The sequence below is a fragment of the Brachyistius frenatus genome, unplaced genomic scaffold (assembly GCF_029030835.1).
Source record: "Brachyistius frenatus isolate BFR_SWC_R1_liver_20210118 unplaced genomic scaffold, ASM2903083v1 Contig_52, whole genome shotgun sequence".
Taxonomy (NCBI): Eukaryota; Metazoa; Chordata; class Actinopteri; family Embiotocidae; genus Brachyistius; species Brachyistius frenatus.
The window spans coordinates 1,424,334-1,442,685 of NW_027210651.1; the positions used below are offsets into that span (position 1 = coordinate 1,424,334).

The following is an 18,352-nucleotide window of genomic DNA, read 5'->3' on the forward strand; positions in this document are numbered from 1 at the left end:
TTTACGTAATACTGTCTGCGTGGAGTTGAAGTTTGAAGTGACCAGACGGGCAGAGACTTTACTGACGGCCTAAATTTGCTGGTTTCAACTCCTTAAATGTGACGATTTGCTGCTTATTACCATGTAAATTGTTTTTTTGACTCTCGGTCGGACAAAACAAGCAGTAAGAAGACATCACCTCTTGAAACCTATGAGGGCCATTTTCTGCTATTTTGTCCCTTTTAATAATTTAAAAAAAAAAAAAAACAGATAAATCAACAATGAAAAGATTGTTGTAGAGAAATTACAATTCACTCATCAAAATAAGGTACAGAACCATTTTCTAGAGCTGCTCTGGTGGTAAAATGCAGAACAGACAAGTGAGGGAGACCAATGAGAAAACTATGTGACCTGCACTTCACTTCATAACATCGAGCTGTCGAATCTGCTCTGGTTTTGAAGTGCTGCCCTCACAACGTTGCTCCTCCGAGCTGTTGACTTCCTCCAGACCCAACTGTGCAATCGACAGTCGAGATTAGGTTCCAGGTTTGAACTCGGAGACTTGAACTCTCTGTAACTTTAGGAGCCGGGGCCAATTCTCAAACGGCACAGCCAGTGTGGCCAAAACAACCCCCAGAAATAGCTCTGATCCCTTTCCGACCGCTGGCCAAGTCAGATTTCCCAAACAGGCGCTAAAGGGAACAAGAGATTGGGAACACTCCGAGCTCACCACCCCCAAAGTCCATCAATCATTATTCTCCATACAAATAGAGCATTCAGATGGACAAAAAGTCAGTGAATAGGCAGCACACGAGGAGTCTGAAGTGTATCCGGTGAGGGAAAAAGAACCAGCCAGCCGAACAGAGGAAAACTATAGTCGCAGAGTCATCTACATCTGCACTGCTTCATTAATTCAGCAGACGCTCTTATTCATGCTCAATCAACGAAAAGGCCTGTCAGATTTCTAGCCCTGCAGATAAAGTGGAGCCTGAATGGGCTCATTTTCAGGAATAATTAGAAACAGAAGACAGAAAAGATGGGAAAAACATAGTGCAGTGTGACACTGTGGCTGCACAAGACTTCGTCAAAGCCAACATCAAAGACCATTATTCCATACACCATTAGTGTCGAGGGTGCATTTAAAAAATGTGGTGAGGCATTCCATTAAGTGGATTTCTGAACACACATACAGTAGATGTGGGAAAGATACGGCACATTGTTGTGGCAACAGTGATGTGGTGACTACCAACAAACACGCCTTTAGTTCGGTTGACATTTTTGTTTTGCTATTTTTTTTTTTTACAAACTTATTGAGAAGCACACAATTTTACCAATAGCTAGACCTGTTGTATGTTTGTGCATTAACGACCCACGATGTAAACATTGCTGGTCAATTCATTAATTGTATTTTGTGAATCTCAAGATGTTTGGAAGTGTGTTTCCAAGCCTTTCATGCAGCGATCTCTTTCTACTCACCAGAGAATGACCATTGAGTGTGCATTAGCTTTTGGCGTGTCAATCAAACCAGGCCCGCTCCCCAAGGTCTCTCTTTGACACCTAATATTTACTTACTTATGGAATTTTTTTTTTAGAAGGATCACCAGAACACTGATCAGAAGGAGTGAATTTAGTAAATGACACCATAATGACTTGTAGAAAAAAAAATGTAATGAATTAGCATTTCAGGAGAGAAGTTGATGCTTTTTCTTAACTAACTAAGACATGATGGTCATATCAGTTTTGTCCTCTAACTCTCGGCACTAAAGCCACATGTGGAACAACTGCAGGAAATCAATGACTGTTAACAATCAAATGAGGAGGCTCTCTGTGGTTAACTCACTGAGTGTCCACACGCCATAAACTGGCATATATTGACCAGTAATTTCGACTTTATGATGATTTCTATGCTATAACAGAGTAATGTCCTTATTTCACGTTTAAAGAACACACTCACCAACCCATTAAACAATATTATTGAGTTGAAATCAGGCAACACAAGTTTGGCAATATATCTGATCAGTCGAATGTGCAAAAAGTCTCAGAAATGTTGCTTTGGTAATTATCTGAGGCCCTGAACAGGTCTGGTTTGATCCTGTGGGACACCGAGGGCATATTGAAGGCTCACAGCAGGCTGTTGTCCTTTTCACTGCAGCCCACCATCCCCCAACACTCCACTACCAGTTTAAAGCAGAGGAGTGCAGTGTCACTCTGCAGCCAATACAAACGGTGTTAACAGCAGCCCCAAAGCACGCAGTGATTTCTGGAGGTGGAAGGAAATGAAGACAAAAAAACCCGAAAGCGAGGCCAAGTGCCCGCTGCATCCACAACTCATAAACAACCAGTGATGAGCGCTTCCTCTTTAATGACACGCAGCCAGGCACGTTGGTCGTTTTTTTGTTGCAGTGAAGTGTGGGATGGCGTCGCCAAACCCGCAGGAATCAGTTCCTAAGTCAACACGCAGCAGAGAGGGCGGCAGTTCCGGAGCAGCAGGGGAAAAAAATAACAACACTGCTGCTCTCTTGTCTCATTTTCACTGCAACAAGTAAACCGGCACCATCACAGGCCTGCGGCCGACTGCTCCCGTTAAACAGGACTTTATTACAGGCTGTAAACGAAGTATTCGGGTCTTTGAAATGGCAGCAAGTGGAGGGAAAATTAATCGCGTCAGAAATAGGTGAACAGCTCAGTGAATATTAAGAAAGCCTTTTCTGTTCACGGGAGCTGAGAACAGGACTTCTTCTCTGTTAAAACTGCTGAACAAGCCACTGCAGCTTCCAATTATGTCCACTCATTTGCTTAGCCAGCATGAAAGACCCTCATGATACCAGCAAAATTCATCTGTACTTCAAGAGAGGTCTGAAACCGCTCAAAAAGTCTCACCTAGAAATAGCCTAAAATTTAATTAGCTCTGTGCAGCACTGATTAGTGCCTTTCCTGGGCCGGCACACTGAGACTCATTCAGGACTGCTTTAATCCTAATCCTACAAGGAAAGTCTCTCATGACGGAGAGTTTTGCTGAGCCACACACGTGATGTCAGCGAGAGCTCGTAGTTTGAAGCCAGTCAATGAGGATCAAGGAGTTTATCAGCCGCCAATCAAACCCCGTGTCCTCATCGAGGGCAGATTTGTTTTAGGAGATAACGCAACACCTCAGAAAGTTTCCACTGAATGGAAACGTATGCTGGAAACAGAGCAAATACTGATTATTGTTTTAAAAACATGGAAAATCTGCAGTATGAATCATTTTATAATTTAAAAGAACTCATGATTGTGGTTTAAACTCTTAAAATCCGGAGTATTTGTGAGGAAAGGTTATCGCTGAGTTCATTTCAAGCCTTTATACCTGCAGTAAAAACTGTTGCTGTGAACACTAAAGCCCAAGTATTGGATTTCAGCAAATCCAAACTATTCAGGCTGGCTTTGTGCTCATACATCTGAGAAAAGTGCTGTTGCGTGCCACAGAAAAGTGTTGTCAAAAGTTGTAATTATAGGCTCAGCTTGAGATGTGCCAATTGGTTCAAACTACCATGTTGCCACATCACAGAGAACAAAAAGTCGGAAGTTATAAAAAAAACAGAGCAAGCTTATTAAGAGACAGAGAGCCGTGTGCTGGCTGTCATCATTATGTCGTCGCTGTAGACCGGAGTTGTCAACAACTTTCGCGCACGCGAGTAAATAAAAAGCACTACAATTTATTTTTTTTAACTCTGCTTTAACACCACAGGTCACGAATTTGCCTTTTTTGTGTCCGCACACATCTTAAGTGCAGTTTTAATGAGCCAAACGCGAGAGGAGACATTCCTTCAATTTGGGAGAAAAACCATCAAGAAAGACCAATTTACAAAGTTCACAGGCCTCTGAGTGTGTTTGTGTGAGTGTGTGTGTTTGTGTGGGTGTGTTTGTGTGTGTGTTTGTGTGAGTGTGTTTGTGTGTATGAGCAGCAGTCACAAGTAAATGGATATTCTTTCCTCTCAGGAATGCCGGTTCTGAATTCCTCCTGGCTAATGTCTGAGTCAGTCTGAGTTTAACTAATGAGGGACACTGATATGGAGTGATATGATTAGACAGCCTCGGCTCCTGTCTGCTCCCATCAAAAAGACCCAAACGAGGAAAAACAGAGCTGGTTTGGCTGTTAATTACACACTATATATACTCTTCATCAGACAGATCTACTGCCCCTACTGTAAATCATCTATGTTGCTGTAGTCTGTCCTGGAAGAGTGATCCCTACTCTTTCATTTTTTTTTTCCCTGTTGGAGGGTATTTCGGGGGCGTTTTAAGGATACAAGGTGTGCGGAGTCTGAAAAACTCCCAAGGCGAATTTGTCACACTGGGCTTGACTTGACTAGATTTCAAGAGCAGTTCTGGATGAACCGTTTTTAAAGCGCTATATACCTTAAACTATGCACTTAAAAGCTTGATTTATTTACGAGTTGAGCTACAGTGAGCCAGGAATAATTTGGAACTTAATTAATGCTCGAGGTGTGAACAACCGCAAACATCTGACTGCCTGAGACAAAACGGTTAGTGGCCCTTGAGCGTCGGCCCCATAAAACCGAATGCAAAGAGTGAATGAAGAAGTTGACAAAAAAGCAGGAAGGGAGGTGAGAATGAGGTGTGGGTGTCTTTCTTTCTCACCTGTTTGTCTGCTGGTGGAAAGCCCCCCCTCCTCCTGAGGTTTGCACGCGAGCATCTGTCTGTGCAGATGTAGTGCTTCTGTGGAATGTGCAGCATTCCCCTGACTCACATCTCCAGAACAGCCACCGAGGCTTTCCACGAGCACCTCGGGCCCGCCGCCGCTGGACCCCTCCGGGGTCCTGCCGCCGCGACCCGCCTCCCCTCCCCTGCTGGGCCTCCTCTGGGGCTCGGCTCGAGGCGGGACCAGCAGACGAACGCAGGGTCGGCGAGAGGTCTCCTGCTCGTCGTCCTCGGGGATCGGGTTGTACCAGATCTCTCCTTCGTCGTCTGCGTCGTTCTCCTCGGCTGGGTCCACGGTTCGAGGGTGAGGGGACACTTTCTCCTGACCGACGACGATCTGAAACAAGGCGAACGCAGTTTCCCGTTAGACTTTGTTGGAAAAAGACAAAACAAAAGTTGATCTACGGGAAGTTAAACACCACAGAAAGCTAACAAGCAAATCCCCCAAAATGTCAGACTGTTCCTTTAGATCTCGTCCTCGTAGACTCGAGGCTAACCTGAGGCAGCTGCAGGCGGGCCGGCCGTGGCGGCGCCCCCCCTGACGGCCTCAGGTGGTCTGGGGAGGGACTGGGAGGAGGAGGTGGCTGATGGGAGCCCTGGTTGACCTCCTCCTCATTTCCCAGCATGCCCTGCAGCTCGTCCTTGGCGCAGTGATTCTTGGCGAGGGAGCTCTGCTGCAGCCAGTTGCGCTTCTTGGAGACGGTGATGGTGGTGAGCTGCGGCCTCCACGACGACGGCTCGTTTGTCCTGCCGGCCTCTCGGCCGTTAACGCACGGGGTTTGGACATTCTCAATGATAGCTGAGGGAGAGAGACCACCTGTGAGAGTTACAACTTCACGTCAGGAGACGATAAAGAAATCATTTTGATCATCATCATTTAAGTAATTATTGAATTAAGATGAATCAGAGAAAGTGATGTTTAATCTCAGACTCTTCATGTCATGTCCAGTTGAAGAAACCATCTGTATCAAGAAACCACAAGTGGAAATGCGGAAACCTGAATAATGCAATTAGCTTTTATAGAATTTCCCTCTTTCGTCTCTTTACTCTCTCGTGTGTCTTTTAAAATCGCACAAAAAAGCTGCGTCTCTCCTTTGTCTCATCTGATTGAGATGTTTTATGACTTTTAGATGGAGCATTGTCGTGCAGTTTTTAACGATCAAAGTCAAACTTTCAATCACGCCGCAACAATCCCCTGCAGCACCTCCTCTCTTCATTTCGCATCAGCTCCACGAATACTTGGGCTCTGAATTCAAAAGGGAGATAGGATTTAACTCGCATATCTTCCATCACAGCAACTTGGGGAAAGAAAAGAGCAAGAAACCACTGGCGTTACAGCTGTGAAAATATAGCGGGTAGGGGGAGTGTGTGTGTGTGTGTGTGTGTGTGTGTGTGTGTGTGTGTGTGTGTGTGTGTGTGTGTGTGTGTGTGTGTGTGTGCGTGTGTGTGTGTGTGTGTGTGTGTGTGTGTGTGTGTGTGTGTGTGGCCGATGATAAGTGCAGCCAGTGGCGATATGTGCACAGAGAAAAAGACCAAATAATGGAGATGGTGACGTGGTCCCCATAATGTCCCAAATATAAAAAGGAACAAAAGAGCTCCTGCACGGCTTTAAGCGTGTCAGAGCTTTATAATCAGATCGTCTGAGATTCTCTTCCTAGAAATCAAAAAGCCACTTTGCCTGCAAATCAAATGGCGTGTTTTTATTTTTACGAGGTTTGATAGCAGATGCAGCCAGAGAAAAACAACCTGTGTGTGTGTGTGTGTGTGTGTGTGTGTGTGTGTGTGTGTGTGTGTGTGTGTGTGTGTGTGTGTGTGTGTGTGTGTGTGTGTGTGTGTGTGTGTGTGTGTGTGTGTGTGTGTGTGTGTGTGTGTGTGTGTGTGTGTGTGACAGGGAGAGCGCGGTGCTGAGGGCAGGGTCTTGCTGTAACTTGTACAGCAGGCTCGTGTAAAAGACTGTTTTGATCCTCGGCAGCTCCGAGGCGAACCCCTTCCACATGCTTTAATGACAACTTCTCGAGGAAATATATTTTTCACGCATGGCAACCTATCCAGCAAATTACAGACCCGGGAATATTTTCCCTTCACAAAATCGACATTTAACACACGACCTCCCGTATGTGCACGTGCAACTGTAATTCCAAAATGTGAATGTGTCCGAATACGTTTTTTCTTGTGTTATTAATCCTGAATTAGTCAAAGAGAAAGAAAAGCGAAGTACATAAAAAAGAATCACATGATTTCAGATTACATAACTTCTACTCAGTAGACTGGGACTAAGGTGTTTTTGTGCTTGGTTGCTTTTATTGACAAAAGCCTGAAAGTGGCACAAAGAGAGTCGGAGGGCTCCGGTGGGATTTTTCTTTTCCCTGGAAGTCCAGCAGCCTCTCTACGCAGCGTCTCCCGGCTTTCCTGTGATCTACTTTATAGAGCAACCGCTGTCCTATAAACATCAACTTTGTAGTTCTTCTCACCACAATACAAGTCTTGGAACTTTTTTTTTTTTTTTTCCGCTGCAACTGTGATACAAAGTGGAATGACATTGGTTTTATTAGTGATGCATTCCAGTTGATCGTATAAGATGCTTATGAGGATATGAAGCAGCTTTCAGTGGCGATAAAAAGTCCGCCGACTCTCAACAGTGGAAAAAAACAACAGCCTGAAAAAGGCAGCCAATCACAGCCTCTCTGTCATCAGTTTCATTTCAGTCAGAACCACAGGGCTGACAGGACGTAAAGCACATTTTAAGGTATTTATTCTTTTCTGCTCTGTTTAATTTACAGAGGGTTTCCAGACAGAATCATGTTTGTACGACCTGCAGCAGCAGTGTGTTTGCGTTAGCCTGGATTAGGGTAGTTCGAGGGGCCTGGAGCTCAGTCGAGAAAGGGGAAACGTACATTATGTTTCTGGTGGTTTTTGCAGAGTCCCATGAGTTGATGTGTAGGCCCGAGCTGGCAGGCTGTACTAATCTGCTACGGTTTGTTTTCAGCTGTTGTGGACCGGCAGTTCCTTGTAACCCTCTCCACTCACCTCTTGTCTACAAAATGGCCTTTTCACTTATATTTGAAATCTTATGAGCGGAAACCTGGAGAACAGCAAAAGAAGCCTACAAAAAAGGCCACTTTACAAAACGTTCAACACTTCAGGCTCTTTAGTGTTTAGGGTGTAACACTGAGCAAACAAACGGTAACTTCGCACAAACTAACAACGGAGCATTAGGGCCACATTAAGACAAAAAAAAAAAATTAAGAGTAGGATGGTTTTTTTCCATTGAGCAATTTACAAATAAAGTCCAAATGTTGAGAATAAAGTTTAAATTTCAGTAGTAGCACGTTTTGATATTATTCTCGACATTTCACTTAATAAGACCCGAATACTCCATCGTACGAACTAAAACAGGTCAACCTAATGGTACTTTTTACGCTGAAATCAAATCTCTTTTGAGAATTTTTCTATGAGAAAACATGTCTATATTAATTAGTCATGAATAAAGCTGCTGTTTTACCTTAAATATGTACCCACGTACTTCTAAAATACTGCAACAGTTTGCCAACACAGAGGGGCTCCTCTTTCTTTAGACCTACTTTTCCATGTTCATGTGAGTATACGGGGGAAAAAACTATGGAAGATAGAGAAATTCTGAAAACATATTTGGATTTAATGTGGAAAAATCCATAAAAAAAATAAAAAAAAGAGGGAAAAAAAGTTTTATTTGGCATGGGGTAAGCAAGAAATGACAGGCTGGATTTAAAGTTGCTTAGAAATGAAGCTAAACATCTAACAGATTTTTTTTTTTTAAATGTTTTGTTTCTTAAAAGATTTACTGAGAAAGAGTGAGAAATAAAAAAGAAAGTTGTGGGGGAAAAGGCAGGGAAAGATTCTTCAAAGGTGTAAACAAGCGAGATATCATGTTTTGGGAGAGAGAGGGGGGGAGACGATTATTAAGACCAAGACCGATCCAAAAACTGCAGCCCCCTCTCCCCACCACCACCACCACCAACGCTCGACCTGGGTAAGACTACAGAGAGGTGGGACGGTTGTGCATGGAGCTTGTTGTCAGCATGCCATCTTCTTTAAGGGGTCTTTCATAACTGGAAGAGGAAGCGTGTTCTGACACGAGCAGCATTCCAGACCACAGCTCCAGATTTACAGCCGAGCTGCGGTCTCCTTCCACGGTCACGCTCCTTCACAGCAGAAACACCGTCACAAACAACCAGCGGGCCACCGACTGACCCCAAAAACGGAGATTATTTTCTTTAAAATCAGTTTTAACTGCTGTCGAATATCAAGCCATTTTAACACTCGCCTCCTCCTCCCAGCGTGTCAGTATGTTACCATCTGATTCTAGCTGACAGATTTTATACGTTCAGCCTGATGAAAAACAGAAGATGGAGTTTCTGGATCTACTTTTCATTAAAAAAAAAAAAAAAAAACTATCTTTCAACAAAGATTTATAGATACACTAAAGGAGCAAACTAAAAAAGACCTTTTCTTAAAGAGAAAAGAATGCAAAAGTTTGTAGCTTGTTTTACGTCCTCGACAAAAATGTGGACATTTGTGGGTGGTGTATAGTTTATCTAAAGTGTTTGTAGAGCTAAAACGACAAGTTGGACATCAGAAAATAAATTGGCAACTCCGTTGATTAATTGTTTTTCTGCGTAAAAATGTAAAATATGACCAAATTCCACCTCGTCAGTGTTGAAGTCTTGCTGTTTTTCTTTGTCTTATGTGACAGCGACTTCAACATTTGTAAGTTTTTAGGTGCAACAAGCAATGTAAAGACCTCACCTTTGGCTTTAGGACATTTTTGAATTATTTTTCACGATAATCTGATATTCTTCTGCAGAATGTGACAATCACCTGATGACGAAGGTGATCTTTTGCTGCAACCCTAGTTGTATTTCTTTTATAAATAACGCAGGGAACGATTGTTTTTGTTAAAGAAAAATGTTGGGGGAAAAAAATGTCATTGATACCAACTCATACGTTGTCACATGAGTCAAGACAAACCTTTCCAGTAAGCAAAAGAAAGAAAAGGTGGTGTGGAAAATAATGTGTTCAGTGCATGTAAACCCTGACCTGATGATAACAGATGGCCAGAGAGAAAGACAGAGGGAGAGATGGTGTGCGGATGGGGAGGAGCGTTATGGGTTTGTCTGAGGTGCTACCAGGAATGCAAACTTATAAAGAAAAAAGAAAAGAAGCTTATTTCTTGGATGTGCTGGTATGGACCTGTGCCATGTGAGCCTGACAATATACCCAATTATATTCATGTCTAAATCTTCTGAGTGGCTGAATCTTTTTCTCCTCTAAGACAAAACACTTGATCCACTTTCCCAGAGGCTTTTCTTTTATTTCCTGAATTCCTTTTTCTTTATCGAGGCTCCTCTTTTCATAAGTGCAAAACACACACCAGCTAGCTTTCTCCTCCGTACAGACAAAACTTTGTTGTGTATACAGACTTTCAGAGCCCCCTTCAGAGGGGAATCTTTTGCTGTGTGCCATACATTCCTGTTGACACTCATTCATATGCTAATGAGGATCCTCAATGTAGATTTTTCTTTTTACGCCAGGGCAGAGCGGAGATCGTCCAGGGTTGCATCACATGTCAACACTTGCATCCCGCTGAGGCGCCCTGGCAAGCGCTAATAATACTAACACCACTTCCTCTTCAATATGTTGGCTTGAAACCCAAATTCCTTTCTATGTTGTTGCAGCTCTTTCAGTGACTCTCTTGTCCTGTCTGTTTGAAACAACTGATAAAAAATGCTTCAGGGCAATGTCCGTACGGTCTAAAAAAAGGCACACAGACGCACAGTGTGACCCAATTAGGTCCAAAAACACTGGCAAAAGTAAGTCAAGTCACTGAAAGTCATTTAAAAGGCCTTTCAGCAAATCTCTGCAGCCCTAAACTGCCACCTAATACATACAACCTAAGATACAATACTAAGACACAAGTGTTTGCCTCACTCTTTGCAGACACCAACATGTGACTCATACATCTCATAAACCATCCCGATATGAACCCTGATGCCTAAAATTTCTTCTTCATCACCTGATCTGTCTTTACAGCTACCATCCTCCATAAACCTGTCCAAGTACAGACACACCAGACAAGACAAATCAATGTTGTGTGTTTATGCGAAGAAAAAAAAACAATAACTCAGCAGCTCAGTTAACAAGGTTTCTGGCACTATGCAGAAACCAAACGCCACCTCGTTCTGACACGACTTGACAGCAGTCGAGGGGGATTACATTACACCTGCACCCGCGTCTCCATCGAGCGAGCAGGACTTACGGTAATCAAAAATGTTGAGCAATACTGCATCGTAAACTTAACCCACACCACGTCTGACTTCAAGTTTGATCGGTGATTTTTAAAAGGAATAGTTTCGAACTCTCATGTTTGTATGCTAAACTGATTCAAACATAACACATTTTTGGTTTAAGCTTTCCACAGATTTAATCTTTTGACAGAGTTAGAGAAGTCATTATCATCTCTTCTCAGTCTTTATGCTAAGCTAAGATAACTAGCTGCAAGCTGTAGTTTTATATTTAACAGGAAATATGAGAGGGTATTTATCGATCTTCTGACCACAAATAGGGCTGAGCGATAAATTGATATTATATCAATATTGTGACGAGACCAGATGTCATCTTGGATTTCGGATGTTGTAGATGTTGTTTCCTGGTATTAATGGCTGCGTACAATGAACTAATATCATTTTCGGAACTTACCAGACTGTTGTAGCTGTTCTACTTTTTGGCTTTACCCGCTCAGTCATTATATCTACATTGCTGCTGATTACTTATCAAAACTCTCACAGGGAAAGAGGTGTTTGGTCAAACAATACTGATTTTGTTCATATCGCCCAGCCCTACTACAAAGTCTGAGTATTTCCCAAAATGTCAGTCTTTAAGCTGGCATGCAGACTGAGTATCATTGTCCTCTTCGTTTGAACCAGAAGACCAAAAAGCACTCAAGATTTAAAACGACAAAATGAAAGTGACATCTGCCTCGCAGCAGCAGCGGATCTCCTCTATTTGTGGTGTCTATGGCTCGGTATCAACATCAGGTTTGACTAACACACCACTCCTGAGTTCAACTCTGGCCAAAACATGATGCCTGGATCCTCATGCCTGCCGGCACGCCCGCTTCTCCGCCACAACAAAACACAACAAAACCATAAATCCTCCAGCTGCAAATACAAACATGCATGTACCCATTAAGGGAGTGTGTGTGTGTGTGTGTGTGTGTGTGTGTGTGTGTGTGTGTGTGTGTGTGTGTGTGTGTGTGTGTGTGTGTGTGTGTGTGTGTGTGTGTGTGTGTGTGTCATTCCTCGTTTTTATGTGTGGGTGGAAGATGTTGTGCACATGGAAGTGCACATAGATGTGCATGTGCACAATATCTTCCACCCACACATATAAAAACGACACACACTCCCTTAATCACTTAATCTTTTTACACACAGTAATTAAAGGACAAGCCAGGGCAGAAATAAATTAGCTTCGATCTAATTAAGGCAATAATTCATGGTGAGGTTTAATTTCCAAAGATCTCAGGGGAGGGACAGGTCTACTTTTAGAAAGTCAAAAATATATAAATATTTGAATAAATTAAGAGTGACCCATGAAATTAATTAAGAGATTTAAACCATGACAAGAAAATCACAGGAGCTTTTAAAGAGCTTTGGTATTTCTTTTTTTTTTTTTTCTTAAATGGCTCTTTGTAAGGTGTTGAGAGGCCCACAGGAGCAAGATAAGCCCAGGGCTGACCTTAATAAATACTTAATCACCATTCATTTTGTTCATTCATGGCGAGGAATTAAGTGACACAACGCAAACAAGTTAAACAACAGGAATGGCATCCTAAATATTCAATGGCAAAGTCTCTTTAACATGCAAGTTACCATGGAGCTGTCCAGAGCAAACGACTGGGGAGGAGGGCGACATGACAGCACACCCCCACCACCCCCGCTCTCAAACACACACACACACACACACACACACACACACACACACACACACACACACACACACACACACACACACACACCGCTACCACAGAAAATAACTGCAGTGGCTATTCTCCTGCTTTGGATTCCTCTGGCCACAGCTGTGGAAAGGTTCAATGGGGACAGAGAGGGGGGAAAGCTGAGCAAAATGGGGAAAAAATGAGGATACTGTGTGTGTGTGTGTGTGTGTGTGTGTGTGTGTGTGTGTGTGTGTGTGTGTGTGTGTGTGTGTGTGTGTGTGTGTGTGTGTGTGTGTGTGTAGTGTGTGTGTGTGTGTGTGTGTGTGGTGGTGGGGGGAGGGGGGGGTGCATGGAAACTAATATCTACAAGAGTTCTGCCTTTATTTGAACTAAAAGACAGGAGAGGTAAGAGCTGTAAAGTCGGAGCTACACCGAGTCTCACAGTGACTACAAGGCAAACACAGAGGCCCCTCTTGCTCAGCGGCCTCACACATCACACTCTATTTCTAGCAGTGCAGCACACCGACAACATCCTGTGCACATGGCGGAGCGTCTATTTACCCTGGTAAACACTGTCAGAACAACACACACACACTCAGGCTCGCACGCTGGCACACGCATACACCTCAGCACATCTTCACAAAACTGCAGGACATCGAGATGTTTTTGATCCATTGAGGAAGCTCGTTTCCACATCCTGTGCAACAAATGCCAATATAATGTGTTCCACACAGACGGTCCCTGAATCCGCTGATTAAACTGGCTAACCGCCTTGTTAGTAGTTAAATCAAGTCAGCATGAGCTTTGAAACTGTGTCAAAAACCATTGAAATCTTAAATATTTGAGGTGTCCAATCAGGGTAATTACCAAAGTTGGTACAAAGCATTAATTCCTGTCAATGCTATTAAAAGTGGGTATAAAAAGATTGCTTTGTCAACTGGTCAATAAAGAGCTGTCACTCTCAATTTATGAGCCAACACATCGCTGGGCAATCCTTAAATTTGAACATCCACATTTTTTGTAACAAACCAGGCAAACTCCTTCTGCTGAACGGGACGGTGTGACAGGATCAAAAGTTAAATAGACCTTAAAGGAAAGTTGCTTTGTCCGCTGTGTAAATGGAGCTCATCCCGTCGTATCTCTTGGAATATCTTAACATCAAAGCTACATTCTGGGTACTTAAATTCACCGATTGGGTGCTTGACAGATGATGACGGCACGTGTCAGCTGTTCCTGCAGTGGTTTCATGATACAGATGTTTTCATGGGTTTAAGCTTCATCACAAACAAGAACATCAAAACACAATCGGAAAAATCATTTGGCATGTTGTTTCACGATCAAAAGTCATTCACATAGACATACGAATCCCACTACCAACACCACAGAGAACGCTCTAGCAGGAGAGTGAGTTAGTTGCTACTGAACTACGACCTGATGTGTGATTAATTCAGTGTTAAAATGCACCTAAATTAGTGTTAAAGGACAGAACCCGCCACCGGTTAGAGAATCTTAAAAAAGGAAAGCAAGAGGTCTGAGGAGTCTCGTCCCTTTGCTTTGCATCCAGAAGAGGAGAAGTGCAGGGTTGACCGCCACCAGACGGAGTTTACTATGAGTGGAGGAGGATGACAATAATCAGACGTGAGGAAGGCGGGTGAGAGGTCTCTGATTTAGAGGATCCACGCGGGTTGAGGCCACGCTTTTGTAGCCTTCCTACCTGGCTGCTGCTGTCGTGGGGACTTGATTGTAGGTGACTTGGCCTTGACACATTTTCCCCCTCGGCTGAGTGTCTGGACCCCAGCTTTGCAGCCTCCGAGGTTGGCCTGAGGACAGGACCGGTCCTGGCTTTGGGCTCCACCCCGGTGCAACGATGAGCCTTCGATGCGCTGCTTCATCTCAGAAGACAACAGACGGCCCTTGTGCATCCACTCTTGCATCTTGTTGACAGTGACCCCGTGACCTTTGTTGAACGAGTTGGCCACCTGTGCTCGGACATCAGCGAGCTTCCGCTTGCTGGCATGACCCGGATGTGTTGCTGCCTCGGTGTTGCTGTCTGAAGAGCCTGTGAGGCTGTTGACCGAGCCGCTGCTCTCATTGAGCGGCCCGCCGCGGTCTTCATCACCGCCTGCATCTTGTAGCAGCTCCTCACTGCTGATGGCGCCGCAGAGCGCCCCGAGTTCAGACAGCACACCCACTCCCGTGTCTCTACCTCCCTCAGCCTCTTTAGTCTCCGCCGTTTCTTTATCGCGACACATTTGCGCGCTCTGCGTTCCTAGGGTCTGAATGCACGCTGAGGGTCGGCCTGGACACCTGATAGCTCCATCACTGGCAGAGCGCAATAATGTGGGTCTTGTTTTGGCCGAACACAGGTTCACCATGCTCTTACTGTTCAGCCTTGTCTTTGCCTCCAGATTCCCAGTGAGGCAGAGCAGCAGAGAGTCCGTGTCGGACACCGGCTGAGGGCTGTGGTCGCCTCCTGAGGACCAGGAGTCACTGTCCATGTTTTTGACAGACAACCTGGAGCACAGGCTGTCCCTGGAGTGGCTGCTACAGGAGGAGGTGGCCTGCTGCTCAGTCAAACCACCACTAATCTGCTGGACATCCAGGCTGATATCATTCATAGCATTTATAAGAAGATAATAAGCCTCTTTCAGCTGGTTTCTGAGCCTGTCTGTTTCCTGGGCGCTGCTGCTGTCATCGAACTGTCCTTTATCCTGACCAGGCCGGCTGAGCTCTGCAACCTCTGCTCTATCACCTTCAGTTTTTGGTCTAATTGTTTCATAAAAGGGCAGAATTTCATTATCATAGTAATCCTCGTCCTCGCCGTCTAAAGGGTATCTCAGTGACCCCTCTGTGGCGCACAGGGATGCCACGTTAATGTCGCATATTTCTAACTCGGTGGGGAAAAAGGTCGGGCTCTGCAAACCGCCTGCAGTGCCTCTAATGTCCCCTGCATAGTCGGGCCCATAGCTCTCAATGTTTCTGATTAACACGTTTTCCTCCGTGTTTCTCGACATGAAGTTTGGACACACAAGTGCCACGCAGTTTGGCGAGCTTGTCTCCAAAGTTGGGCTGCTGTCAAAACTCCAGTTGGCGTTGTTTTCCTGTGCAGCCACTACAGTCCCTGCCATGTGCCGGGAGTGTCCTCTGTTTCTGGGCTCCGTCCTGTCGCTATCAGCAGCAGTAACCGGACCCTCCGGTGGTTTACAGACCCCTGCATGTACCTGGGCTCGGTATAAAACGTGATTTGAATTGTCCCCAAATCCAATTGAGTCCCCGACGCTGCACTGCCGCGGGACCGAGACGAAGTGTTTTCTCTGTACATGCGGTCCCGCGAGTGGGATCCCCACCGTGATTTTGTCAGTGGAACCGGGGCCCCGGTGGCTCCCATCTCCCTCCCTGAACGCATTTCCCCCAAACTGCACGTCTCTTTGAAGTGGGACCCCCAGGAGCTCCTCATTAACCCGAACCCTGCCCCCGCTGCTCCGCTCCCGGGGACTCGAGCCGGCCAACTCCGCAGCGCGACTCGCCGGCACTATTATAACCCCCTCTGTTTGCACCATCGCCCCGTCAACACAATTCTCGTACGTACTCATTCTCCCCGTCGCACAATCCAGCCCTGTGAGCAACACTACCGGGCGAGCCTCGTCGGAGTCTCGCAGCGTTTGCAGAACTTTTTCTTTACCTTCTCGGCCCCCATTCGCCGCAGCACCGCAGCCGTATCCACCGCCGACCGTCGCTCCTTTCTTGGTTTTCTTCCCCCGGAGTTTCGCTAGTAAAGTCCTCCGCAGAGGATCAGCCATTCCTTTCCTTTGCCCCCCAGTTATAATTCCTCCCGGTTTCTTTCAGCACGCTGGCTTCAGAAGGAAAGGACCGAGTGGGTTCTCCTCGCTCGCCGCGGTCAAAGCTCGCCGGGCGGACGGTCTCCTCTCCATTCTCCGCTGTCACCTCCGCTCTGTCGCCCCACTCACTCCTGGCTCACTTTGCTCAACTGCACCACATCTCCCTCCCTCCCTCCCTCCCTCCTTCTCTCCCTCTCTCTCTCTCTCTCTCTCTCACACACACACACACACTTTGCCTCCCTCCCTCTTCATGTTTTCCCTCTCTTCCCTTCTCTCTAGCGCCTCACCTCACCCTCTCCACATGTTTGCAGCTCGGATATTTGGAATATTTTCTTTGCTCAAAGTTCAGGGACTTTGAACATAAAGTATTCAGAGAAAATTGCCTGAAAGCTTCTTTTACGTCCAACTAAACTGTGCCTGGTTTGGATTTGTTAAAAGAACACAACCGTAGCTGCACTTGTGAAAAATAATTAACTTAATCCTATAAAATATCACATTTAAACTATTATCTTATTGCAGGGATAACTGGGCTATGGAAACCCAGCCATGCATTGAGAATGCCAGCAAGGCCCCTTTTAGAAAGGATTGATGCCTGATAATATGCACCAATTAAACTTCTTATTACTAATGATCATGTGGCTTTTAAATGAAAAGAAATTGTTTGTTTGTTTGTTTTTTTAAAAAGTGGCAAATGCTAATTACTTAAAATTGTTATGTAAAAGTTTCAGAACTTTGGGGTTGCCATGTTATAGTAATTTTTAATTGTTCCCTCTCCTCATTAATATAATGTTTATAGGTACTCCTATAATTGTTATCTAGGGGGGTTAATTTATGTTCTTTTGAATGACAAAAATGTAATGATACAGAATATTCAGTATGTAAATTTAAAAGCTCATAAAAGCTGAATAGAGGGACCTCATGAACAGTGTAGCGACACTGATAAAGCTGTCATTTAGTGGAATAAATGATCCGTTTTGTTCATACATAGAAGTATATATCTCATTACAACATTTGTGCAATCAGAGATTGATGTAAGTAAAAGTATAGAAGTATTTTCAGTAAAATGGACCAAGTTATCAGAGTAAAAGTACTAATAATGTGTGATATATATTACTGACGCAGTAAGTAAGTAAGTAAGCGATGAAATTCAACAAGGTTAGGTTTTAATTTATATTTTGTATGTTTTCATCGACAAAAATCCATTGTTCAATTCGTTAAATCTGAAAGGCAAATTCAGCCATCAATAAGTGTAAGTAGAAACTGCAGTATTTACCCGTGAAAGCTATTGGAGAGCAGATACAAGCACCTAAAATTGTAGATTCACACCAACACTGGCTCCATATATCATCAGGATGCCTCTTTTTTTTAGTGAAACGTGTGTAATTGTAATTCTCTAACCCTTACATGCAGACTGAAACTACGCGTCTCCATTGAAATTCAACACATATTTGTCTCTGAAATGTGAATTAAATCCGGTTGGGGAGCACCGAGCCAGGACTTCAAATTACCACCTTCACTGGTAGCTGTGAAGGCATTTCAGTAAACAGCAGGGAAAACAAGTCTCTTCTCAGGGGAAAAAAGATGTGCCTGATCCTCCACTGAGAGAGAAAGAGAACAATTTTAGCCTCAGCAGGAGACAATAAGGTGATTGCTGATAAGCTACCCGCTCTAAATCATCATTTACACTTTACAAATGAGCAGGATTGTGTGTGTCATGAGAAATATGTTCATCTTCATTATTACACACACATGAAGGCCTTTTTTTTTTTTTTTTATCCCCCCCCTGAAGTCAACACCCATCCAAAAGCACGACCCGCCTCATGATGGATCACCGCCGATTATTGGACTGACACTTTTATCTGAA

The 18,352-nt window shown here is 44.3% G+C and overlaps 1 protein-coding gene across 3 annotated transcripts in view; it reads right to left on the bottom strand.

The window, feature by feature from the left end:
* The window catches only part of syde2 (synapse defective 1, Rho GTPase, homolog 2 (C. elegans)), a 48,367-nt gene extending 31,740 nt beyond the window's left edge, over positions 1–16,627 (bottom strand). Inside the window, exons 1-3 of one of the 3 annotated variants that reach the window (XM_069704771.1) lie at positions 16,332–16,627; positions 5,175–5,476; positions 4,618–5,014 (exon numbers count right to left, since the gene is read on the bottom strand). In XM_069704771.1, the coding sequence (XP_069560872.1) occupies positions 4,618–5,014; positions 5,175–5,476; positions 16,332–16,449 (817 nt within the window). In that variant the 5' untranslated portion in view covers positions 16,450–16,627. Of the gene's footprint in view, positions 1–4,617; positions 5,015–5,174; positions 5,495–14,363 lie in introns of all 3 variants that reach the window. The other 2 variants (XM_069704770.1, XM_069704769.1) reach the window with 2 other exon arrangements.
* Between the last annotated feature and the right edge of the window lie 1,725 nt (positions 16,628–18,352).